The sequence below is a fragment of the Capricornis sumatraensis genome, chromosome 1 (assembly GCF_032405125.1).
Source record: "Capricornis sumatraensis isolate serow.1 chromosome 1, serow.2, whole genome shotgun sequence".
Classification (NCBI taxonomy): Eukaryota; Metazoa; Chordata; class Mammalia; order Artiodactyla; family Bovidae; genus Capricornis; species Capricornis sumatraensis.
Window position 1 is genome coordinate 75,259,800 of NC_091069.1, and position 26,656 is coordinate 75,286,455.

General features: G+C 40.4%; 1 protein-coding gene across 2 annotated transcripts in view; it reads left to right on the top strand.

Moving 5' to 3' along the window:
- Positions 1-26,656, top strand: part of FSHR (follicle stimulating hormone receptor) — a 189,102-nt gene that overhangs the window by 67,541 nt on the left and 94,905 nt on the right. For both annotated transcript variants that reach the window (XM_068973535.1, XM_068973544.1), the window contains exon 2: positions 3,419-3,490. In XM_068973535.1, coding sequence (XP_068829636.1) covers positions 3,419-3,490 — 72 coding nt within the window. The remainder of the gene's footprint in view (positions 1-3,418; positions 3,491-26,656) is intronic.

Here is a 26,656-nt window from a genome sequence, read left to right on the forward strand (position 1 = left end):
TGTGTCAAAATGTTTATCATGACTGGACTTGGTCAGTATTTTTTTTAGTGTTCCTTATTAAATAGGTGAGTCTTCCAACCATTTAAACCTACCCGATCAATAAGCAGTACTAATTTCTTTGTTCACTGTTCCTTCTTGTTTTTGAGCCTTCCTACTGGATTAAATTATTTTCTAAGGGAATTTTTTTTCTAAAACTTTGTTAAGGGTGAATTAAACTTTTCTAAAAGTCTTTTTATTTTATCCCCACATTTGAATGACTACTTCTGGGAATGGGACTCTAAACTGGCAGTTATTTTCTCTAATAATTTTGAAGATATTTTTACCAAGCTTTCTAATTATATTTTTTCCTTTGAAGATAATGACATTTTTTCTTCTGTTTGCATTTTTTTAAATTCTTTTTTGCTCTACAGTTTTAATTCACAGGTATCTGACAATGGATTTATCTGTTTCCCTTCCTCAGACTTGTTGAGGTTTCTGAATCTGAGCATTTATGTCTTTCATAAATTATGGAAATTCTCCAGATGTTATTTCATTGAAAATTGATGTTCTCCACTTTCTTTCTAGAAAGCACATATGATAGATAGGTAGATAGATAGGCAGGTAGACAGACAATGACACACAAAAATAAATCTTTGCATTCCAACTTCCATATTTCATCTCATGGGATCAAAACACAAATGCTTTGTCTACCAAGTCCAGACACCCCTCTCCCAACTCCTTTCCTTTATCCCCTTCTCCCCCTGACACCCCCAGAATATACTGACTTCAATTTACCTTCTTAGAATTCTGTTTGCATTCATGACTCCGGTTTCCATCTGATATTCAGTTATTTTACTCTAGGTCCCTAGAAATTTCTTATACTTTTTAATAAGCTCAGCTATACAACTGAATCAATATTGGCTATGTTTTACATAAGACTTCTGTGTGATCTTTAGTGGATCTAATTTATAGCCTTTCAGGAGATGGAAGACTTTTAAATCTTCAATAAGATTTAATTTTATTAATTAGTTTGAACCACTTAATACAGGAATAGACATTGAAAGTTTTAGAACATGTGCTTGATACTGAAGTTGAATCAAAAAGAACTATCTAGTTGACTCATTATCAAGTAAAGTCAATTATACAAGATTCCACTCTTTGCATGTCTTACCAACTAGTATTTACCTTAGTGTTTCAACTCCCTTGAAGTTTTAGACTAAGTAGTTTAAGGCAATTTTATTCTTTGCTTTTACCAGTTTGTTTTTATAATTTTTCTGTCTTGTAATAAATAGGAACAAAAGGAATTTGTCTATTTTAACTAAGGTTGAGTACATTAAGAGAATATGAACTGACCTTGCTTCTTTTTAGATGAGCGTTCAATAAGCTACATTATTCCAGAACCATTCCACTCAACCCTAAATTAGATCAAATACTTTCATAGAGACTTTGCTTTTAGTATAATATGATCTGATAGTTTTGAGAGCCAGGCTCAAGCTCACACACTTCTTCCAACCTTCCTCATATATATTTATTTATGTACCATGGGAGTTTTACATTTTAATCCTTGTATAACACTTATAGTTGTTACATCAACTCTATCCCACATCTGTTTTCTTGTGATTCCAAGGCTTCTATTTTTTGCCCTCCCATGTATATAAAATCCTCCAGAGCAAGAATAGTACACAGAATTCTCTCTCATGAGTCCTCACCCTGGAACTGGTGAGGACATGGCAACGAAAGGCAAACAAACAAAGTGGAAGAAAAGAACTGCTTGCCTGAACAATAGCTTTCTGAAAAAGGAATCTCACTAATACCAATTTAAAAAATTAGGAGACTAATGTAAAGAAGGTTTGTGAAACTATTCAAGTCCACACTGAATTCCCACTAACAGACCGCCTTGCAGAAGGAAGGATTATAGTAGGGGGGAAACCAAATCCTTATTAACCAATTGCAAAGCAAGGAAAGTGAGAGGGAGCAGAAACAGTATTCCTCTTATAGATTCCCAAAGGGTCACTTGTAATTCTACCCTCAAGCCTAGAACCCTCAGACTTCAACAGCCATTCAAGAAACATTTTTCTGAATATGTGTCATACACCATTCACTGTTCCAGGCATTTGGTATACAGCAGCAGGCAAATCAGACAAAAATCCATGCCCTCACAGAGCTTGCATTCTAGTTTTGGGTAAAAGATAAGTATATTAATATATAAGTAGATAAATAAATAGAAGATTAAACATATCAGAAGTAATATGAAGAAAGCTAAGGCTAACGGCCTAAGTTGGGGAAGTTATCATTTTAAATAGGATAGTTAGGGAAAGCTTTACTGAGAAAGTGACATTTGAGCAAGCAGCTGGCTGAAGGAGCAAGCAGCTGGCTGAAGGAGCAAGCCAGAAAAATATGAGAGAGGAATTCTCCAGGAAGAGAGAATTGCAAAGGCAGAAATATTAGGCAAGAAGGAACCTGGCCTGTACAAAGAATAGTAAGAGATTACTGTGAAGAGAATGAAATAATCGCAGTGTGGGGTGTCAAAATTGAAGTTAGAGGATCTATGGGAAAGGAGAGTGGGAAGATCCTTTAGGATCCTGAAGGCCATTATATACTATCTGTTTTGTTTTTTCTTGACTAAGATGAAAAGCCATTGGAAGGAATATTGAGGCAAGCATGAGACAAATTTTTCCAGCAGAAGGAAATGGCAAAAGGTGAAGATGGATGAGGTTAAGATTTTTCTAAGATGGGAGAAATTAAGGCATGTTAGTATACTGATGGGCAGGATCCAATAAAGAAGAAAAAGTAGGTGAATGAAATGTATGAAAGAAGGGGGAAGCTGCTGTAGTGGCTACCTTCACAAGGCAAGGAGAAAGATACGATGTGGATCAGAGGAGCTGTTTTTTAGTCAGGACCCTGGACAGCTCTCCCATAGTAACAGGAAGTGGGGCAGGGTGTATAATAAGCCTAGGTGCAGGTGAGAGGTTAACTGGGAGCCATGTGACAGCATGAGGACGTTCTCTTCTGCTGGTTTCTTTCTTTTTTTTTGAAGTAAGAAAAGTCAGCTGAGGACAACGGGGAGGAGGTATTGAGAGTTGGAATAGAGAAAAAGAAGGAGACTCACACAGGGCTAGAGGAGGCAACATGGAGTAGTGATGAACAGAAGGCTCATATCCTAACTCTGCCACATATTAGCCACCTGACCCTGGGTAAGTTTTTTAACCCTCCCTAAACCTCAGTTTCCTCTCATGCAAAAGAGGGATAACAATAGTGCCCATATCACTGCTTTGTGATATGGGTGAAAAGAGATCATGGAGAAGCAATTATAACCATTACTAACTGGCAAGCACATAGTATGCGTTGGCTGTTTGTTATCCGCTGTTATACCTTAGGCACTCAATGACTAATCGATGAATGGATAGGTTGTGATATTTTATGTCCACTCTCTTTTCAGGAGGTTTGTTCTCACCAAGCTTCGAGTCATCCCAAAAGGAGCCTTTTCAGGATTTGGAGACCTGGAGAAAATGTATGTACCTGAAGAGTGTGGGGGTGCTTTGAATGGCTATAGGCAGCAACCTCAGATCACATCTAGCATGATTCTTTATGCTTAGGAACTAGAATGACACACCAAGAAAAGGTTTTACACCTTGTCCAATTGCGTTTCCTTTCCATATTTCCTAAACTTGTGGAATCTTTCAGCATGTGGCCACTGAAATAGGCATAAGGTCAATCCAAAAAATTCTCACTTTTTTGGTGCAAAATGTGGCTTCCCTAGTGGTTCAGATGGTAAAGAATCTGCCTGCAATGCAAGAGGCATGGGTTTGGTCCCTGGGTCAGAAAGATCCCCTGGAGAAGAAAATGGCATCCACTTTAGTGGATTCTTGCCTGGAGAATCCCAGGGACAGAGGAACGTGGCAGGCTACAGTCCATGGGGTTGCAAAGAGTCAGACTGGGCTACTAACACTTTCACTTTCTTTCTTTTGTTCCCAAAGTACCTGTGAGTGGAATTTTTATAAACCAAAGCCTATTTTCTCTGCTGACATTCATTATTTTTAAAGATACTATTATTTCTGATTAATTTGTAATTAACAGCAGGGACTAACATTTGGGCTTTAGAGATTTTGTGGACTTCTTGTCCCTAAGCCATGCTGAGAAGTGGTAAATGATAGATAAACATTCAGAAGTATTGGGAAAGTTTAGAGCACTGAAGATGATTTCCTTTGAAAAGAGAAGACTTTGTTAATGTAAATATTTGTCTGTTTTTTTTTTAAAGATCTTCAACATTTTTTATTGGACTAGCTTAATGTATGGGTTTCCCCAAATAAGCTTTTCTCAAAGTGGGGTACAAAGTAACAACAACAACAAAAAGCAGCAAATTCTTTCATGCTTATGGTAACCCACTCCGCTTTTGAAGGTGTTTGATCCCATCCCCCAGGCTTTAAGAAATGGAAAAAGTAGTAGCAGCCAGAATCCAGAACTTCAGTGCCAGTAAGTACACCAATAGATTAGATGGATCACACAGAAGGGAACATTTTTTTCATTATAAGAATAAGCAACACCCCTCCCTCAGTTATATATGTTTTTCCTTCTTTAAGCCAGTAAATCTTTATCTTGATTCTTTCACCTGCCTTTTAGAAAGAACACTTGCCCAGGTCTGAGGAAGTGAGAAAGAAATCCATTAATGAAAGAAACACAAAGCAGAGAGAGTAACAACATATTTCAGTGGTTAAGTCACTTGCTTAGAAGAGGTTGGTCAGAATCCTATGTTTGTTAGTTTTAATGTAAACTTAACTGTGCCACCTTGATTAAATCAGTTTATCTCTGAGAGCTGTGGTTTTCTCATCTGTATATCAAGGGAGGCGTTGCTATAGTGCAGGATGGCTTACGTGATCTACAGGCAAGCGTCTCCCTGTTGGACGGGAGCCCAGTTGAAGACCTGTGGTCTTCAGGGTTTACCTTCTTGAAGACATTCAACACGCACAGGAATTGCAGGATGGGGCACTCATCTGAGCAGAGTTCACCAAGGAAAACAGGAAAGGAATAGTGTAGGAGAGTTTTTGGCTCAACATGTATTCCTGGATGGATCAGCCATTACCCTGCCTGGAATTAACAGAGATGTGATGATGATTGGGTAGGTCTTGCCCCTTCAAGCAGTCTGTAAAATTGTATAGAAATCATTCTAAAGACAGCAATACCAGGTACAAATAATTCACCTTAATATAATTAAATCCAGAAAATGTGACTGACCCCTCATTGGGTGCTCAGCCTCCCATGAGAACGTCCTCTGGTGACAGAAGATTGATCCGAGCTGACATAGCAATAATCCCAGAGACAGAGCAGCTGGTTTTGAAACTCAGCTTCCTCAGTCACAGGATGTCCATTTCTACCAGGTGCTTTTATGAATCAGCCAGTACTGATACAGATGCCAAAAAAAAAAAAAAATCAATAAATCTTATTTTTGCAGTACTTTTCATGTCCTAAGAAAGCATTCCTGAGTAGAGGAGCCAATACTAAACCAAACTCTGAACAGACGATTTGTACCCTTCCAGCCCTATGCACACTTTCATCCTTTGTCTCACCTCCTCATCTTGGTCCCTGATGAGTTCAGCTCAGATCTTTCCAGATCTCTCTTCTTCATTTATTTTATTCTTCCAGTTTTTAACCAGTTTCCTGAACTTTATAACTACTGGCTTCCTTTTCAATATCTCCCTCTCCACAAATCACAAAATCCCTTTCATTCATTCTGCACATGTGGTCTAGTTTCACGTATGCTTATTACAAAGAAGAGGGAAAAGCTTTCTGGATAAATCCTGCCTTCTTTCTCTTCCCCCTTCCTCTCTCTTCCTCATCACTACCACTGCTCTGAAAAAGCAGCCTGTGTTCTGTCCAGCCTTTCTGTTCAGTCTCTCCTTACTCCTTGTCCAATTGTTATTTGACCACAAATTCTCTAACACTGTTAAATTATTCTATCAAAGGTCCCAAATAACACCCAAACTGCCAGAACTGATGACTTATACTTTGTCCCCTTAGAACTTCACTGACAGGTAGCTTCTGACTGCACTGACCATTCATGCCATCCTTCTCATTACTCTTTCCCCTTCACCCTTCTGCCTGCCTACTGAACACCCCAGACTACTCCATAACCAGTTCCGTCTCCTTTCTTATTCCTCAGCTGCCCCTCAAAAGTTCAGGTATTCTGGGGGCCCATTTTTGGGCCAATTTCTTTCTTTATACTCCCACCTTCAAATCATTATTTATTAAGTAATGTCTTACTACCAGGGCTCCTAAATCTGCATCTGCTTAAACTCACTTCTCCTCTAAAGCCATAATTCTTGCTTTGAAATGGAGAGATTCCTCAAGATCTACCCCTAAGTGAACTGCAAGTGCCTCATATTCAGAAAAACTCCTTATCTCTATCCTAAAATTTCTGATCTCCTCATATTGCCCAGTGTATAACATCACCATCTGCCCAGATTCCCAAGCAAGAAAATCCTGTGACTCACATGCCTTCTCTCTCCCTGCCATGCAGGTACTATTCCAGTCCTATTGGCCACCCCTCACAAATACCTCTGGAGCCCTATTCTCTCATCTTACTCCTGCAGCTATGAGGTTCAAAGTCACTTGCACAGCCTACTGCATAAGGCTACTCTGTCCTAGGTCCAGCCTCCCACCACTCTGCTTCCAGACATGTCTTGCTCAAAGTCCTTTGCAGAAGAACTTCTAAGAACCATAAGCCTCTGACACAGAAATCAAAGCTCATATCTCCCAACATACACAGTGTAGCCCACACTTTCAGGCAGGAATATTTGCCATTTCCCAAGCACTGCCATTCCCAGATATCATATTGCTTATTTAGAATGTGATGGCTGGTCCATTGGATAATGCCTGGCACATAGAGAGACCAAAAAATAGGTACAGGTAAATGTATAAATGAACAAATGAACAAATATATTTTCACTGCTCTTGTATAGATGTTGTCCTTCTACTTAAAATTCCACTTGGTAGAATCCTGGTTGTCCTCCAGGAGCTGGATGAAATGTTTACTCCCCTCCCCCCACTGTAGAGTAGAGCCTTTCCAGAACTCTCTCAGTGCTTCCAAACCATAATCTTGTGCTTGTAGTAGCAACAGCATATTTATCAGATTGTATTCAGAATTTACAGGTTTCTTCTACATCCCTGAATTACTATTTAAGAGCAAAGCCAGAGTGTACCTTAACTTTGTATTAAGTACAACACCAAGTCCTGTTGTTTTTAATCTCCTGATTATACTTCTGACCTGTCTACCCATCTCCTTCTCCAGCTACCATTGTCTTTCCCTGGAAAACTGTACCAGGCTTCTTCTTGTGCTGCCCCATCTATCTTCTACATGACAGCCAGAGTGATAGTTTCTAAATTTATACCTAATCATGTGTATACCTGTACACACACACACACACACACTACGTACTTCGCTGCTGCTCTGAACATAAAAAAGAAATTAACATGAAAGCAACCTAGATGTCCATCTACAGATGAATGGATAAAGAAGTTGTGGTACACATACCCAAAGGAATATTACTCATCCCTAAAAAGGAAAGCATTTGACTCAGTACTAATGAGGTGGATGAACCAAGAGCCTATTATACAGAGTGAAATAAATCAGAAAGAGAAAAACAAGTATCATATACTAACACATATATATGGAATCTAGAAAGATGGTACGATGAACCTATCTGCAGAGCAGCAATGGAGACACAGACATAGAGAAGAGACTTGTGGACACAGTGGGGGAAGGAGAGGGGGGATGAAATGAGAGAGTAGCATGGAGACATATACATTAGCATATGCAAAATTAGATGGCCAGTGGGAACTTGCCATATGACACAGGGAGCTCAAATTCAGTGTTGTGTAACATCTAGAGGAGTGGGAGGTGGGAGGGAGGTTCAAGACAGGGGAGACATATGTGTAACTATGGCTGACTCATGTTGCGATATGCCAGAAACCAACACAATAATGTAATTATCCTCCAATTAAAAATAAACAAATTTAAATTAAAAAGAGAGAGAGAAGCAACTGGAATAGACCTCTCACATTTTATCCTTTGCTCTGCTAACCCCTTTTTCAGTTCAGTTCAGTGTACCATGCTACATTGCCCACCATGGGCCTTGCCTGACATGTGCTCTTCAAGAACTTCTGTCTACTCTGTCCTCTTAATTTAGTCAGTTCCTCCTTCTGCTGCAGATTCCCACACCAGTGTCACTTGCCTAGGAAGGCCTTCCCTGACCTCCTCAACCAGGACAAACCCCCCCCTACTAATGTAGAACACCCTCCTATCACCACTAGTCTCTATGTGGTGACTGTCACTTTAGCACTCTTGCACTTTTTATGCCATAGTTTAATTAATCTCTGACTCCCCTAAGCTCCATGAGCACGAGGACATGACTGCTTTCACCCAGTACTGGATCCATAGTGTCTCATACAGTCAGATACCGACAATAAATGTCTGATAAATGCATGAATAAAAATGACAAACAAATATAATTAGTTGGAGAGAGAAACTACCTGGACACAAACAAAAAATACGAATGGAATGACAGGAATGATAGGATAAATAATAGGAATATTTATCATAGGAATGAAAATAATAAAAAACACAGGAGTTGATAGACATGTAAACACTGGCTGAGACTCTACTATGATCTAGGCATTTGTATAGCTATAGCTTAAAATATGACCCAGGACAAAAAGGCACAAGATAATATGTGCAAAATAAGCGATACAAACATTGTATTTGCTTGGGCTTTCTGTTGTGTGAGGTCAAAGAAAATAAACCTAAAATTGGCTTAAGGAAAAGAAGGGAGTTTAATGGCTCATTTAACTTGACATTCGGCAAGAAGGAATGACTTTCGAAACAGCTCTGTTCAGGTTCAGTGTCCTCAGGACTCAGCTTCTCCCCCTCTCTCTGGTCTCCCTTCACTGTGGTCATTCCAGCCCTGAGCCCCATCCTTGGTGGGGAAAAAAGCAGTAGCAGTCCTGCCTTCAGACACTGTCTCAGGTTCTATTCAGGGTGAAAGCACTGCCCTTTTTCCTGCTCAATCCCACAAAAGTCTTAAGATTTAAGTCTCACTTGTTTAAATCACACAACCATCCCTGGACCAACCACAGCAGCTAAGAGAATGTGATGTTCAAATTAGCTGTGACTTGAGTAATGGGCTCCATTCCTACAGCTGAAAATATCTACCCTAGCCACAGGGATTTGAAAGTGAGAAGGGAGATTCACAGACAAAACTGAGTCTATTGTCAGAAAAATAAATAAATAAATAAGTGAAGTCTAGATCCTGGTAGTTGGGCAAACTATGAATATTAAAAACAGAAAATTAGTCCTCTTCTCATGGTAAAGAGAGAGGGCTCTGTAGCCTTGGTGGTTGGGGATTTGCTAAGTTTGATTTGTCCCCCTTCCACCTCCTAGAATAACTGAAAGAACCCAGTAACTCTGCCCCAATCTGTGCTAATCCATTCGTCCATTAATCCAGTTTAACCCACCCCTTCTGCTGCTTCCGTAAGAAGTCAAGAGGGAACCAAGTCTTTTGGCAGAAGTGGAGCAGGAGCTTCTCCATTAGAAGTGAACTGATCACTGTCACACCTTAGCTTTTTTCATCAGCATCACTATCTCAAACCTCCTGACTCTTCACTGCTTTGGGACTGACTGGGGGAAAAGGAAATCATTAAACTCTCTGCAGTGTGAAGTGGCTTTGCAAAGTGCACTGTAAACTGTTTACATTGTTTTTAATTACTTTGGAACCATATGTCAGCTTGGTATAAAGTGTGAAGATTACACTAAATGGGGGTGGGGGGAGGAGGTGACAATGTGGTGATTTATGGTAACCAGAAAATTTGTGTATGGAAATGAGTGCAATTTAAAACCACATCTATGTGGTATTATAACACTGGAGGGGGAAGAAAAGCCAGTGTATAACAAAATATCTTTGAAAATAGGAGCATGATGAATATGTAAATGAGACCAATCAACATCAGCTGAGATATGGTATATGCAGATGAGACGGCAATGAGCCAAAATGTGAAATAGCTCCCAAACCATAAATATGAACCATATAAAATTCGTTTGAAATATTCATCATAACATAAGGACAAAAAATATAATCAAGTGATTTATTTACATATAAAAATGAGAATTCTAGTCTGACACTCCAGCCTCCACTCCCAGATCACTGGGGGAAGAAAAGTTAACAGAGGGACTTAAGAGGGAGAGATTTATTGAATGAAAACTGTTGCAAGCATACTAAAAAGCTGAAGATCCTCCCAATTCTGTATTCCTCAGCCTCACTCAGCACAGATAAAGAGAAAGGGGGAAAGCCAGGTAACTAAAATACTAATGGTACTGGGGCTAGAAAATCTGGGTTCCAATCTATTTTGCCTCCCTAAGCACCTCCTTGTTAGATAACTTAGGCCTCTTCTTACTCTGACCTGTGATTCTGAAAGTTGACGGGCAAAGAAGCATTGAGTCCCACTTACTGAAATAAAGCAAGAAGGAAAGATTGATGATTCTATAAGCTCCTGGTAAGAAACTGGTGGCCAGGGTTGGAGTGGCTGGACCTCTGAATAGGAAGAGGGAATCCGAATACCCAGTAAGGGGCGGGGGGGGGGGGGGTGGGTAGTGATCAGGAGGTTCAGGTTGTACCGCACTTTACAATCCCCTGGGGAACTTTTAAAGTAATCTAGAAATTTAACTGTCACTTACAGGGACTTTTCATTCTATTTTTCTAGGGTGGGGCCAAGCACTGATCATTTTTTAAAACTCCCTTGATAATTTTAATATATATCCACAGTTGAAACCCACTGAGATGGATGATATTTAAGTCTGAATCCAATTTGCAGAAAGAGTATTCCTCACAAATGTATAGTGTGTCTACGTGGTGTGGCTGAAGGGGGATCAACAAAGGGGACATGGCAGGAGATAAGATCAGTGAAGAACCTGGGATAAGGTCATGGAGAAACTTGTAGGCCATGAGGACAAGTTTGAGCGTCACAGTGAGTGTGATGGAAATTACGTGGATTATTTTGAGTGACTAAATAAAACTATCTGACTTAGATTTATCAAAATACATTTATGTTCACAGGTTTTGATTTACTAATATTTTGTTAAGAATTTTTGTGTCTATATTTGTAGAGATGTTAGTCTGTATATTTCTTTTCTTGTAATTGCTTTTTTTGGCTTTGTTTTAGTGGTACTACAGAATGAGTTGGGAAACGATCCCTCATCCTCTATATCTTGAAAGAGTTGATTACAATAAGGAAAATAATAATTTTTTTTCCACAAATGGTGGTGAAGCAACTTGGTATTCATATAGGAAAAAAAAATACAACTCAACCCTTACCTCATGTCATACACAAAATTTATCTCTAAACAGATCATAGACTTAAATGTAAAAGCTAAAACTTCAAAACTTTTGACTTCATCAAAACAAAATCTCTGCTCTTCAAAAGTACAGCTATCAGGAAAATGAAAAACCAAACCACAGGCAGGGACTAAAATATTTCCAAAACACACTCTGAAAAAGGACTTGTAAAAAGAAGATATAAAGAACTCTTAAAAGGGAAAAACACGCAGATGAACAATATAATTAAAAATGGGCCAAAGATGAACAATAGAAATGAACAATAAGCACATGAAATGATATTCGACATCAGTGGTCATTACAGATATGCAATGTAAAACCTTAAATGCCATTGCATACTCACTAGAACCGCTAGAATTAAAAGACTGATAGAGCAGGCACGGATGAAACCGTGGAATGAATGGAATGATCCAATGTATCTGGTAAGACTGCAAAATAGTACAACCCCTTTGGAAAACAGTTTGACAGCTTCTTATAAACTATTTATCCAAAAGAAGTGAAAACATATGTCCACACAAAGCCTTGGTCAAGAATATTCGAAACAGATTTACTCATAATAGCCCAAAACTAAAAACAATTCAAATACTCATCATCAAGTTACTGGATAAACAAATTGTGTTCTATTCACACAACGCAGTATGAATAATAAATAAAAAGGAATAAACTGTTAACACAATGACATGGCTGGGTCTCAGGCATTCTACTAAGGCAAAGAGGCAAACACAAGAGAATATACCATACATCAAATAGCTTTATTTATAAAAAACTTGAAGAATTAATATACCCAATCTATGGTGACAGGAAGCAAGCACATGAGTACTTGCTGGGGTAAAGGGTGATGGTGGGGATTGTCTGGGAAGGGGCATCAAAGAAACTTTTAGGCTGGTGAACATGTTCTATATCTTGACTAAGGTGGCTGTTACAAAATACATGAATTTGCAAAAACCCCTCAAACAGTTGAAATGAGCACATAGAATTATTTAAGTTACACTTCAATAAAGTTGATTTTCTAAAACCAACCATTTCTCAGCACCTATTTGGGGCCAGGTGTTTCAAATACCACATCTCAGTGAATCTGCACGTTACAAACAGGGAAACTGACATTCAGAAAAGGTGAGCAATCAACCAGCCTCCGAGTTCTTTTGTGGTAAAGCTAGAATCTGAACTCAAGGTAATCTGGCCCTTTCTGCTACACAAGACTTGCGTTTTGTTGGTGTCTACCTTTTCCCAGAATCATTCTACCTTACTAAAGAAACAAGTGACGAAGGGGAGGATTAAGGCTGCAAAAGCTTCCTGTGATGTCATTTAAAATTAGAAGATAGGATTTCTGCTGCAAGTGAGACACAAGAGTGCCTAAGCATTTGAAATTGCCGTAAACCAGAACCTAGAGTCACTTTCCTCTGGGACAGTTATAGAGGAGAGGAAACCTCTTCTTGGAGCATTTTCTTCACCTTCAAGTTTCCACATGCCAACTCATTTCTGGGTAAAGATCCTGCTGAGGTTGGCTTTAGTTCATGGTTCTGCAAACCCAGCTGCCTGTTAAGTCATCAATTAACTTAGTCAGCAGTTGGGAAATCTAAGAGCTGAGCCAATTAAGTTGTCATTATTGACCTGGGTCAAACATGAGTTAGTGTCTAAGAGGTGAAAGTCCTTATCTCATTTCCTGTTCTCCATAAATATTCTGAAAATAAGTGTTTTTGTGTTTACTGCTTCAACCAAGAACACAAGAAGCTGTTTTCTTGTCACTTTCAGGGTTGGTGTGGTTTTAGTGTTTCCATTAAGTCTCCTTATTTTCAACTGTTTCTAGGTGAGGCCTCAAAATAGACTCGACAGTATCTAATAGCTGCCCAGATCAGAACGAGAATAATTTATTACCTTTCTATTTATAAGTTTGGCTTTGTTTTGTCTTTTTGCTAGTTTGTTTTCACTTTGATTTCTTTCTATGTGTTCAGGAGGGGAACAGTCTGATAAAGGAAACAAGAGTTCCTGAGATCTAGTCATTTTATGGATGCCCTTTATATTCATTATAACCATCCACATCTCAGTGCTTTTTGCTTTATCCATGAAGGTAGTGTAGGGTTTCCTTTGCTGGAAGGGATTCCAAAGAAGGGAATACTGAAAGGACATATTCATAGATGAGAGCCCTGTTGTCTTAACTGGTTCAGACTTCTGTAATATTGAATACAATACTGCACTAGGCAACTTAAACAACAAATATTTAACTCTCACAGTTCTGTGAGGCCAAGATTAGATGCCAGACTGGTCAGGTTCTGGTGTGAACCTACCCCTGCTTTTGCTCTGTATCACCACATGGTTAAGAGAGAGCTCTGGTCTCTTTATTCCCTGCTGTGGATGCCAATCCCATCACAAGAGGTCCACCCCTATGACCTTATCCAATCGTTTCCCAAAGTCTCCTCACCTCCAAATTCTACCCACCCATATGTTTAGGGGATTGGGAGCTAAATATACGAATTTGGGGTGGTGGAGAGAGAGACACAAGCAATCCACAGTATCCACTGTGAAGTAGCAAGCTTTGGTACTAAAGAAGTATGCTGAAGATGCTCCCTAGCTTGGGAAAGCACAGATACACCCTCTGTAGAGATTCACATGTTCAATCTCTAGCATCCCCCAGCCTCTTGGCTACTGGATGCTCTAAGGCATCCATGGTCCTGCTGATCTCTGCTCAGTGCCTTTAATTCAGCAGCTAAAACTTACAGGTGGCAAGACTTGACAGAGGTTACTCAAGCCAGGCTTTCTTTGGCTTGCCATCACATACCGATCCTCTTCCACTTTCTAATCAACAGCCAGGCAACATCATCTTCTCTATCTTTTAAGACTTCTGCTTCAGCCCTGCTTGCCCTTCTGACCTTTCTTGACAAGGCAAGCTGTGGGAAAGACCTTTGAACATGGTATGTTTGTTAGGGCTCACAGATACACCAGAAAATGAACTGGCCCTTTTGTTCTCTCTGCCAGTAACTCAATGTTTGTGTCTACTCAGAGAAGATAAAATTAAGGCAGCATAATACTCCAGTTAAAAATAGCCTCCTGGCTCTGCCCTACAGACTCTTGCTAGGTTTTCTTTTTTTATAGAGTGGTATTAAAATAAAAAAGATGCAATCTAAATACAAGCTCCAATCGATGCACAAACTATTTATTTTTATTTCCTCATTTAGCCCATGCCCATCACAACCACATCCATCTGGGCTGTTTATGACTTAATAAAATCCTTTAAACAGTAAAACACTCAAATAGGATATGGACCTATTTGCCTGCCCATCCCCCAACAACAACAACAAAAACGTATCTGAATCTTATACTTCATAAACTTCCTCTGTGTTACTCGGATCCACTCTGGCTAGCCTACACAGAAACGGAATGATCAGACATGGGCTTTTGTAGTTCAGACCATTCCAGAGGTTAAACAGGCAGAGGAAAAGTGGAAGAGTGAAGGATAAATGCCAGAAGAGCGTAAATTAATAAAGTGGAAGTTAACCACCCCAGTGGGTCTGAGATTCTGAGAGAGTCTGGGCATAGAGATAGCAATTGCCGATGCCAAGTGTTTTATAAACATGTAATTTGCACTTGGATGTGAGCGTGCTTTGAAAAGTGAAAAGTGCGTACAAATATGGATTATTAAGAGAGCACATGTGCTCTGCTTCCCATCCGTGGCGTCTCAGCTCAACTACATACGGATTACAGACTCTGCCTTTCTCTTTTCTCAGATTCTTCTCCAAAGCACGTAGCCCAGGACTGGGCACACTGGAAACATAATGGCAGGTCAAGTTTGTGAATTTGTTATCTCTGCCTCTTGGATCCCTTGCCAGCCTTTCAGAACCTCTTCCCCAAATCAGGCTCTCAACATTTCCTTTTAAGTCATGTTCTTTGTTATTCGTTCCCAGTGATGATAACAACATCTGAATAATGTAATGGCATTGAAATTCTAAGGAGTTGCTAAATGAGATCCTCCAAGACAACGTGCCTTTTTAAAAAGACATGAACTAGGTAATGCCAGCTCCGAAGGACTGAATTGCTAATGGTGGGATTTTAGTCAATGTGGCACGTGTGCTTGAGGAGATTTGCTTTAATACATGAAAAATCATATCTAGAGTTACTTGTTTGGACTGCAAAGTCCATGTGTACCTGGACAGAAACTTGAGGAAACAATGTTTCCTGTAATCAGAGACAGCAATGCCTTCAAGGGTCTATCACCTAAGCATGGGCCCCCTCACTGTCTGACTGGCCACGTGGAGAACTCAGACTGGTGTTTGTTTGGCTTTGCTTTTCCTTTACTGAATGTTAAAAACTGGGGTTCCAGTCTTCACGTCTTTGTTTACAATGTACCCCCTTATGTGCTAAGTCACTTCAGTCATGTCTGACTCTTTGTGACCCTATGGACTGCAGCCTTCCAGGCTTCTCTGTCTGTGGGATTCTCCGGACCAGAATACTGGAGTGGGTTTCCATGCCCTCCTTCAGGGGAACTTCTCAACCCAGGAATTGAACGTGCAGCTCCTGCGCCTCCTTCATTGCAGGTGGATTCTTTACCACTGAGCCACCAGGGAAACCCCATAGCCCCTTGTACTTTCCCTTATATATCCTTCCCTGCTTTTCTTCATATACCTTCTCACTCTAATCAGGTAAGACACTTAAGATGTGACTTTTCATTTAGTAAAGCAGACAATCACTTTGGGGGAGAAAGGATGGTTGCTTACTGCAGCACCAAGACCCATAACCCGCCCCCCACACACACACACGCACAAAATCTTGCAAAAAAAAAGGGTAAGTTCTAAACTAACTTCAAGGAAATGAGGCCAAATCAAAAATTACTGGTTGGAGTGTTTTAAGAAGAAGAGATTTATAGATTTCCGTCAAGTCCTCAAGACAAGTGCAGCCAGATGAATGACACCAGCTAATCCATCAAGTGATTGATCAGGGTTCACAGAGTAAATGATGATGATTTCCATCACTCCCTGAGCCCCTGTAAGGACGAGGCTTGTAGAGCTAATACACTTCCTCAAGCCAGGGCCACCTCCTCTGACTGCTGTATGTGCTGCTGTGTTTGCTCTGTTCTATTTGTGAGCAACTCAGAGAGAGACCAGGGAGACTCGAAGAAGCATTATCCATCTGTCAGTCAAGAATTCCACCAATTCTTCTTGAGTCAAAAAATATATTAATTAGACGAGGAATGATTTGATGAGGCTTACGTGCCAACCGCTGCTAGGTGTTCTGAGCAATAAGATGAAGATACCAAGTCTCTACTCTCAAGGAGTTCTCAAGGGGAACAGCAACCATTGGCTGTCATTTGCTGAGTGATTATTTTGGCAGAAACTGAGATAAGCCACTTTACATGCATTATCGTACTGAATTATCATAACCTCATCGTCCAAGTTTTATAGTGAAGAGACTGAAGTCAAATGGGGTTATGTGACTTGCTCAATGTCACACTCTAAAGAAGTGCTAGGGCCAGGATTGGAAACCAGGCTTTCTGACTCCAGTGCCCACATAGTAATCTATTATTCTGTTATATCTATGAATGCAAAGAAAGTAGTCCAGATAATAAATGATACAGGAGGGTGCTAATCTTGCTGTAGGAGTCACATGCTTCCTACCTCATACCTATTAACTCATTTAATCTCACACACCCACCCTTCAAAGTCAGCTGGGGCAAGAATTTGAGCCCATTGCATGGGTGAGAAAATGGAAGTCAGAGAAGTTTGGTGACTGGTCGGAGATCAACATCTGTGAAGTGATGGAGGTGGGTTTCTCAGATGCCACATGCAGTGCATTTTTCCATATAATGCTTTGCTTTCTGCAATGCTGTCTCTCATTTACTACAGAGAAATTACATCTTGAGATTTTTACAGTCATATCAGTACAGGATAGTAATAGATTGTCCAAGTCAGAAGAGACAAGTAACCCTTATATTTCTGCCAAATACCTAAACTTCATATTCAGGTACTCAGCACTTCAGGTACTTGAGCACTTAGCAGTGGGGAAAAAACAAAAGATGTCCTAGGAGTAGATGGATGTCTGATCCAAGAAATGACAATCCAAGTGTGAAGCCAGCCTTTTCCATGCTAAAGAGGAAATGCTGCGTCCATTAGTAAAAACTGGTCCACACTATTTCATCAAAACATCAGTTATTAACCAAAATTTCCTAAGTCAGCTGTATTTATTGGCTTTTCTTCTTCCTATGTTTGCCTACTCCCCCTTTGCCTCTCCTTGGAATTAACATTCTAGTAACACATAGATTCAACTACAACTTCTTAGTCAACATATAGAATTTCATCTCTGCAAGGAAGGATTTTTTCTTTTAGGTACATGCATGAGCATCTTATGAGTTTCTACTAAGTGTCTCCTACATCGGGGTACCTCAAATCTCAATGGGCATTTAAATCACCTGGGGAAATAACTAACACCGAGAGTCTGACTAAGGAGATCTGGGTGGGACCTGAGATTCTGCAGTGCTAACCAGCTTCCAAGTGACGCCAACACTGCTGATCCATGGTCCAGAATGAACAGTATGATCTAAAAAATACTAATCCTGGGTAAGGAGCTGTATGGTGGAGGATTCAAGAGAAATGGCCCCCAGCCCCTGTTCAAGTATGGTGAACAGGTTTGATAAAATACATGAGACAAAGAAAAGTACAGACCAAATGCATAAACATGTGCTCGCTTGTTTTAACCAAACGATAGATCAAGGGGAAAGATTTTCTTATTCTCTTTGTCATTGTCAGATCACATTTATAGTAAAAATAGTCCTCCTTTTCTCTTAGTAAAACTAGTCACTTAGATAAGGGCTTCCCACATGGCTCAGTAGTAAAGAATCCACTTGCCAAGCAGGAGGCTTGGGTTCGACCGCTGGTTGGGAAGATCCCCTGGAGAAGGGGATGACATGGACAGAGGAGACTGGTCTCAAGTCAGCAGCTAAACAGCAGCAGCATTCACTTAGGAAAACACTGGCTCAGTCTCTGAAAGCCCCTCTGTTGGTACCCCGGAAACAAAACTGGACACTGAAAATTGCAATTCACTTACAACTATTTCAGGAGCAAAGCCATTATATGGCTCATCTGGGCAAATTCAGCCTCAGCACTCTTTCTCATGACAGGGTATCTGTATCTCAGGCGCAAAGCAGGAGACTGAATACAGGCGAGTCTGTCCCTGCAGGCTGAAGTAGACAAAGGTCAAGGGGGACATGCAGGTCAAGGCAGCACATATTTCATCCAGATCAAATGCATCCAGAGTCGTGAGTGAGATGAGTTGAGGGAAGAGAGATGGAGGGAGGTGGTGGGAATGCTGGGAAGAAACAAAGAGACCTTCTTTGTTCCTTCCAGCCAGCTGTGCTAAGTCACTTCAATTGTGTCTGACTCTTTTCGACTCTATGGACTGTAGCCTGCCAGGCTTCTCTATCCATGGGGATTCTCCAGGCAAGAATACTGGAGTGGGAGTGCCATGCCCTCCTCCAAGGTATCTTTTCAACCCAGGGATCAAACCCATGTCTCTTATGTCTCCTGAATTGGCAGGCTGGTTCTTTACCACTAACACCACCTAGGAAACCCTCCCAGCCAAGACCCAGAAAAATTCCAGGCACAATCAATGAAGCTCACAGGAAACCTAGAGCAGAATGAAAGCAATGCTGATCTGCATGAGCTCCAAGGGAGGACTGCTGCAGAGCTAATCACTGGACTGAGAGTGCCATTTAATGCCCTTCCTCCACAAGCCATTCATCAAGTTTATAGTAGCAGCAAGAGTTCATTACCATGTTCCCGCTTTGCACATTCTTGAACAAGGTTATGCCTCCAATTTTAAGTGTGGTGTATAAAAGGAATGAGGAAAGGTGGGAGGGTGAGGTTTCCGAAGGGAATGGTAATAAACAGAATAGGTGATCCTCCCCAACTGGAAATGTGAATCTCCCTACCTGTTTATGACTTTGTGCAATCAGAAAGAACACTTCGCAAGCTGAGATTCATTCTTAGAAGTTCCTAAGCTCCTCTTATCAACCTATCTATCCATTCATCTCTCAGTCAGTCTTCCATATTAGAAGCTGAAAGAGAAGACAGGATTTGGTTCTAGGTTTCAAGAAAGTTGTGATGTAGTTAGAGAAATAAGAGGAATTCACATGAAACAGAGGTTACAAAACAGAACAGAAGCAACCTCCATGTTGCTGTCCAAATCTTGGGTGCTGAAGGCAGTTAGAAGAAGTGGCATTTAGATCAATGTAGTGAAGAGAACCCAGAAAAAGTTTTGTGAAGACTGTTGGGCTTCCATAATCAAAGGGGAAAGTGCAAAGTGTTCAGTGTGAGATATTAATGAAACAAATTCAAAGTTATCATGAGGATCTGAGGTCTCCCTAAGGAGATCAGCAGGCTCGCACAGTCCTTGTCTTTTGATCACATTATGAACAATGGACTCCCACTGAGCCTGGACAGTTTGAACAGGAGTAGAAGGAAAGAAGCTCCATGCACTGGGAAACTATACCTGAATTCACCAGAACATTGACTCTTCTAATGCCCCACCCATGATTCTGTAGTCACGATGCTGGGAGCTTGTTCATCAATATCCAGACGGTGTAATGGTTGGTGTACAATGTTATTTAGTTGCTCAGTTGTGTCTGACTCTTTTTGCAACCCCATGGACTGTAGGCCTGCCAGGCTCCTCTGTTTATGGGATTTCCTAGGCAAGAGTACTGGGGTGGGTAGCCATTTCCTTCTCCAGGGGATCTTTCTGACCCAGGGATCAAACCAACATCTCCTGCATTATAAGTGGATTCTTTACCACTGAGACACCACAGAAACCCTTCAGTGTACAATAGACAGACTCAAATTATATCTGCAACTTTTTAGTCTCATTGATTTGGCAGAACCATTGTCAGTTAGCTCTCCATATAGAGTTGTCTCTTAGGCTATCACTAAAATTCCTCAGTGCTCTCTAAACTTGGGTAGCAAGGAGGTCAGAAAGAGAAATATTCTGCTCCTGTCCAAACACAAGAGTTTTCCTGATCTCTTCTGGAGAAAGCCAAGTGAGTGCTCACTACACCCAAGCCTAGTTTTCTCCAATACATAAATAAGAGAAGGTCTTGGTGTACTTTTAAAAATGCTCTAAGATCTGCTACATTCTGCTTTCTTTTTCCCTAAACTGTTGTCAGCATCAAGACAAAAAGCAGGCTCTGCTGATAAGTGAGTTCAGGGGTGACATAATGCTATATAGCTAGTCCCTACCTCTTGGCAATCCTCTATGTGAACAATGCAAATGGTAGGATTTGACTGAACTAAATAAGCCACTTCCTTCCTCATTAACTCTGTCTTTTTAGTCCAAACCTACTCCTGTGCTTACTCCAGGAGTTTAGGGTTGAACACTCCTAGAAATACATTTGGTTCTTTAAAACTTAATATGCCACATTTAGAGCTTTTATTTAAAAAAAGAAATTGCTGTTCCAACATCCACTAATGTATGACTAAAAGCAAAACCATATCTTTGAAAAACTTCAGAAGATGCTGCAACAAACACATATATGGGTTCTGTAGCCATCTGATATAGAGGATAAAATTTTTCAGCTCTTTATCAAGAGCACTGATGAATTTTGACAACCATCCTTGGTCACATTGCCAGAGCCTCCCCTTCACACTTTTCACACTGCTCTGACCAGCCTATTTTCAGGTTCAGTGTTTCTCGGCTCTTGTCCTATCATACCTTCTTTGGCATTCAAAATCTCTTCACTCCCATGTCAGCATCTAATCTGTCCTGATTCTCACTCCAAATAATTCTTAAACACAAAAGTAGATGATCACCTTTAAGCCACAGTTTAAATGCCCCAGAACCAGGTTACTGGGCAAACTCTGGGAAGGTAAAGTTTCAAAAGCATCAGCTCTAGATTTCATAGTATAAAATAGGATTTAGAAGAATGTGCACTTGCCTTGGCTATATCTCTGGAAACATTTCCAAACTGAACTGCTATGCATATGGAGCAAGATAGTGAAGGTTCTGTAAGCCATGATCATTGCATCACTTCTCGCTCTTTACTTCTCAAAGGTAAATGTCTGATGATGAGACAGGAAGAAGCTCCCTATTGAGCTGAGAGAGTCTATTCCCTTCCCTTCCCTTCAGGCAAATATATCAAGAGAGTAGTTTCGATGAAACAAACCATTTCCTCTAAAACTCCTCAGACCAGTGAAAGAGTAAAAGTGTTAATTACTCAGCTGTGTCTGACTCCTCGAGACACTATGGACTGTAGGCTGTCAGGCTCCTCTGTCCATGGAGTTCTCCAGGCAAGAATACTGGAGTAGGTAGCCACTCTCTTTTCCAGGGGATTTTCCTGACCCAGAGATTGAACCCAGGTTTCCCATATTGCAGGCAGATTCTTTACCATCTGAGCCACCAAGAAGACCAGATTCCCTTTCAATTCTAGACTATTTAATTGCATTGTTTCCCAGCAACCCCTACTTTGAGTCTTCTTTAGAATAATCTAGGAATATTTGCTAAAATAAAATCTGCTAGGGCCATAAATCAAAAATAACATGAGGACTGAAATAATTCTTCATGCAGCTTGGATATGAGATATGCACATTTCTGGAAAGGAGACAGGATCTCAGTTCCGCCCATTCTAATTGCAATTTCCATTTTCTAGTACAACTCAGGATTTCTGCATGACAGGAAGAGCTCCCTGACATGTCACCCTCAGAAGCTGGACTAAGCAAAAAGGCATGCTGTCTCTTTTCAGAAAGAGCAGAGGCGTGCTCACTGTAAAGCATGTAAACATTTTATACTGAGTGAATTCCATTTCTATCTATACTCATCACAAATGAGCACCACCAAAATGTTCAAATACATATTCACAATGTGCCTCTCAAATGCACTGGATGAAAAAAAATCAGAGCTAAGCATGAGACACAGATCCATTTCATTTAATTAGAGTTTCAGAGAAGCCTAAAGAAAGAGGTCTGTATCTCCCTAAGTGTTCTCTTTCTCTATGAGTATAGCTATCTTGCATTGTCAGGTCGTTTGAATTGAAAATGATTCCAAATGCAAAGCCTTTAAACCCTGAATGTTTGACTTGGGTAATATTATCACAGACAGACAATAAAAGAAACCATCTCGCCCATTTCTATTCCAGATTTTGTACCAGTGTCCACTTTCCCTTTATAGGAAATCAGAGAGAGAGACTATTTCCTCTGGATCAATGCCAGAGCCCCGAATTACTGTCATATTAGAAAATCCTGCATTGCACTCAGAACATGCCCTGAGTATGCCCATTCCTTATTTTCATTCTATCCTGTTTTATTTTCAAGTCCCTTTAATAATTTCGCCCCACCCCAACCATCCAACATAGCTACCACTTACCTCCAAGGACCCTCCGTGCCGACCAAGTCAGGCTCCTCATGGCCCCATCTCCATGCTATTCCTTTTCTTGTCTTCTCGTCCCTGTTCATGCTTCAGGGTTCCTATGCTTCCTGCCATATGCATAACCATTTAGCATGTATTCCTCCCTTCCACGTGTATTTACTGAGCACCTACTATGTGCTGGACACCAGAGAGATAACACTGACTAAGGCAAGATCACTGCCAGCATGGATTTTAGATTTTTTGAGCAAGAGACAGAAAATGGACAATAAACCATTTTTTAAAAGATCGAGTAACACATAGAGATGCTAACCTCTGAGTAGTGGGGGTGCAGGAAAATTAGAGCAGGGTAAGGAAATCAGTCCTGAATATTTATTGCAAGGACTGATGCTGAAGTGGAAGTTTCAATATTTTGGCCACCTGATGCAAAGAGATGACTCATTGGAAAAGACTCTGATACTGGGAAAGATTGAGGGCAGGAGGAGAAGGGGGCGACAGAGGATGAGATGGTTGGATGGCATCACTGACTCAATGAACATGAGTTTGAGCAAGTTCCAGGAGATGGTGAAGGACAGGGAAGCCTGGCGTGCTGCAGTCCATGGAGTCACAAAGGGTCAGACACAACTGAGTGACTGATCAACAGCAATAAAGCAGGGATCAGGAGTGCCTCCCTTGAGACTTACCCCCTGGTCTCTATCTTGTGAGTGGCTCACAAGATACTCAAATTCCACATTGATTTTCCATGCCATAGCATGTTTGTGGCCACCTCTGTAATACTTCTGTGAAACTACTCCTATAATGAACCTAACAGCAGCTGAACAGGAAATACAAAGTAGGCAATAACATATATTTTTTTCAAGTAGCCCCCAAACCACAATGTGGGTAGTGCATGCTTACATACTGCCTGCCTGCCTCTAGCAACCCATAGGTTGTGGAACCAGGAATTCTGTCCCTGATGGCAATGGTTTTGGTTTTTACAATTAAGACAGGATTTTTCTTATGATTGTAAACGTAATACATGCTATAGAAAAAGACACTGCAGAAAGAATGATAAATCCAAATAATTTTATAATAATATATCTACTGTTAATATTTCAGTGAGAAGAAGACTTTCACATTTTTTTCTCTGCTGACGCACATTTTTTTAATTAAAATGTGACACTATGTATGTTCTTTTCTAATTTTTTTCATAAAATTGTATGTTGACAGTATGTTTTAGAGGAAAATGATGGATGTTAAAGTATTAAAAGACAAGGGTAAGAATCCCTAATTCAGGAAAATCACAACTCATTTATGACTATGATAAGTGGAAGAGCTCAGCTTGGAAAAAAGTAGGAGCTACAGGGAACATGTCAGCACAAGTTTGATTTAAAAGCTGTGCAGAATGCAGGAAAAAATACTGAAGAGTCATATATGCAAGAACAGTCCTTTTTTTGTTCATCTTTTGGAAAGATGAGAGAATTATAAAGATGATTCTGTGTGTGTGTGTGTGTGTGTGTGTGTCCCCTCCTCCATGAAGGCTGAGGTTGGAAAGCACTGTAGATAGAGATCTCTCTAAAAGGGTTATGTTATCTCTATAACATGGTGGTGAGTGGATGGTGAATATCATTAGATGGAAATCAATGTAAAAGACGTCAGCTTTCCAGGAAACAAGACTGGCAACATAAGAAAAAAGGACTTTGGACTCCCTCAAAAATTGACCAGAAAACAAGGATGTAAAATGGCCCCTAGAGGCACCTGCAGCCTGGTTTCTCAGAGATAAAAAATCAGTTGGCTGCAGCAACATGTACAATTGTATTTTCTACACCAGAGTACCAAGGAAAAATTACCACTCCGAGCTTATGCCTTTGTTAAAACTTTGCTTTAGATTTACAATTAGGAGATGCACAGGGCTTCATGGAACTAGATTTGAGCTATCCAAAGACCTCTGGCATCCAGCACATGTGCACGTATATTCCATGCCGTGCTAAGTCAGTTTAGTTGTCCAACTCTTTGCGACCCTGTGGGCCATACCCCATCAGGCTCCTCTGTCCATGGGATTCTCCAGGCAAGAAGACTGGAGTGGGTTGCTGTGCCCTCCTCCAGAGGATCTTCGTGACCCAGGAACTGAACCCACGTCTACTGTGGCTCCTGCATTGTAGGCGGATTCTTTACTGTTGAGCCACCAGGGAAGCCCCATGCGCTGTATGCTGCTGCTGCTAAGTCACTTCGGTTGTGTCGGACTCTGTGCGACTCCATAGACAACAGCCCACCAGGCTCCCCCATCCCTGGGATTCTCCAGGCACAAACACTGGAGTGGGTTGCCATTTCCTTCTCCACTGCATGAAAATGAAAAGTGAAAGTGAGGTCGCTCAGTCATGTCCGACTCTTAGCGACCCCATGGACTGCAGCCTACCAGGCTTCTCCATCCGTGGGATTTTCCAGGCAAGAGTACTGGAGTGGGATGCCATCGCTTTCTCCGCATGCCCTGTATACACATCCAATAATAAAACCTTGCCTGTTAGTGCTTGAAATGTCACCATAACAATTTCTTTGGTCTCTTCTTTTTCCTCTCTACTATTCTAGAAGTTATATGTTCTATTTCATAGATATCTTATCATTTTTAAAACATATTTATCAACCCCTGAAATTAATTAGCATCACTTTGTTTGACCTGAATAACACAGCATTTGAGTGCTTTAATTCTGGTCTCCCCCTTGCAGTTTTCCACGTCATTTCTGTACAGCACTTTAGTTGCACCTTGTTTTCAAATAGCCCCAAATTAGTCCTACTTTTAATTGAATACTTGATCAATATTACTATCATTTTGCCATGGATTTTACTCTTAAACTCCACTTGTTTCTTCTGGGTCAATTTTCTTCTTGTTGATAAAAACTATTCTTCATAATATAATTGTTCTTTACAATCTTATGCACTGTTTGTTTTTTCCGCAACAAGCCTGTACTGCTTTAATCATAAAAATGTCCTGTTTCAATTGTGAAAAGCAAAATCAAATTGTCCATGTATGAGTATTAAGCTCTCCTAAGTCTATCTGAAAATGTCACCCATGCTCCCTCTTGACCTATTAATAGTAGTTTAGATAAAGTTATAAACCTGACCAGAACTCGGCAAGTAACTCTATTGTCTTTCAGTATCTATCATTGCTTGTGTGAAGGCTGCTGTTTGCCTAATTTTTGGTACTCTATCTTTCCTCTCTAATAGGCTTTAAGATTTTCTTTCCCTCTGTGTATACTTTCACTACTGAGTATAGATTTGTTTTCATTTTTATGCCTGTGACTTAGTGGTTTCCTCAAACTAAGGCAGTCTTTCTTCAACTATAGAAAAGGTTTTATTAGTATTTCTACCCTCTTCTCTCCTGGATCTGCTATTAGCTGTGTATTGGAATTTCTTTTGCTGTTGTATTGTAAGTGATTTGCCATATCTACTTTCTAATTCATTTATTCTGTTTTTATTATATCTAGTCCATCATGAAATCCAATTGCATTTCTGATTCCCTGTTTGTTCTTACATCAGTATTCCTCATTAATTCTTTTCACGATCTATCCTTTTTCACACTATCCTCTTTCATCTTGCGATTTCTACACCTTCCTTTATCTCTTTGAACGTTTAAAAATAATTAGTTTTAAATCTCTTTCAGTCTCATTCTAATCCTCAGTCAGGAAGGTATAACTATTTTCTCTCATGTGGTATTTCTTTTTATGATTTGTAACATATAATCTCAGCCCACCCATCTTAGGAAGGATGAAGTGTGGTCAGTGCAAGCTTCATGCTCTAGTATCACTTCAGTTCAGTTCAATTCAGTCGCTCAGTCGTGTCTGACCCTTTGCGACCCCATGAATCGCAGCACGCCAGGCCTCCCTGTCCATCACCAACTCCCGGAGTTCACTCAGACTCACGTCCATCGAGTCCATGATGCCATCCAGCCATCTCATCCTCGATCGTCCCCTTCTCCTCCTGCCCCC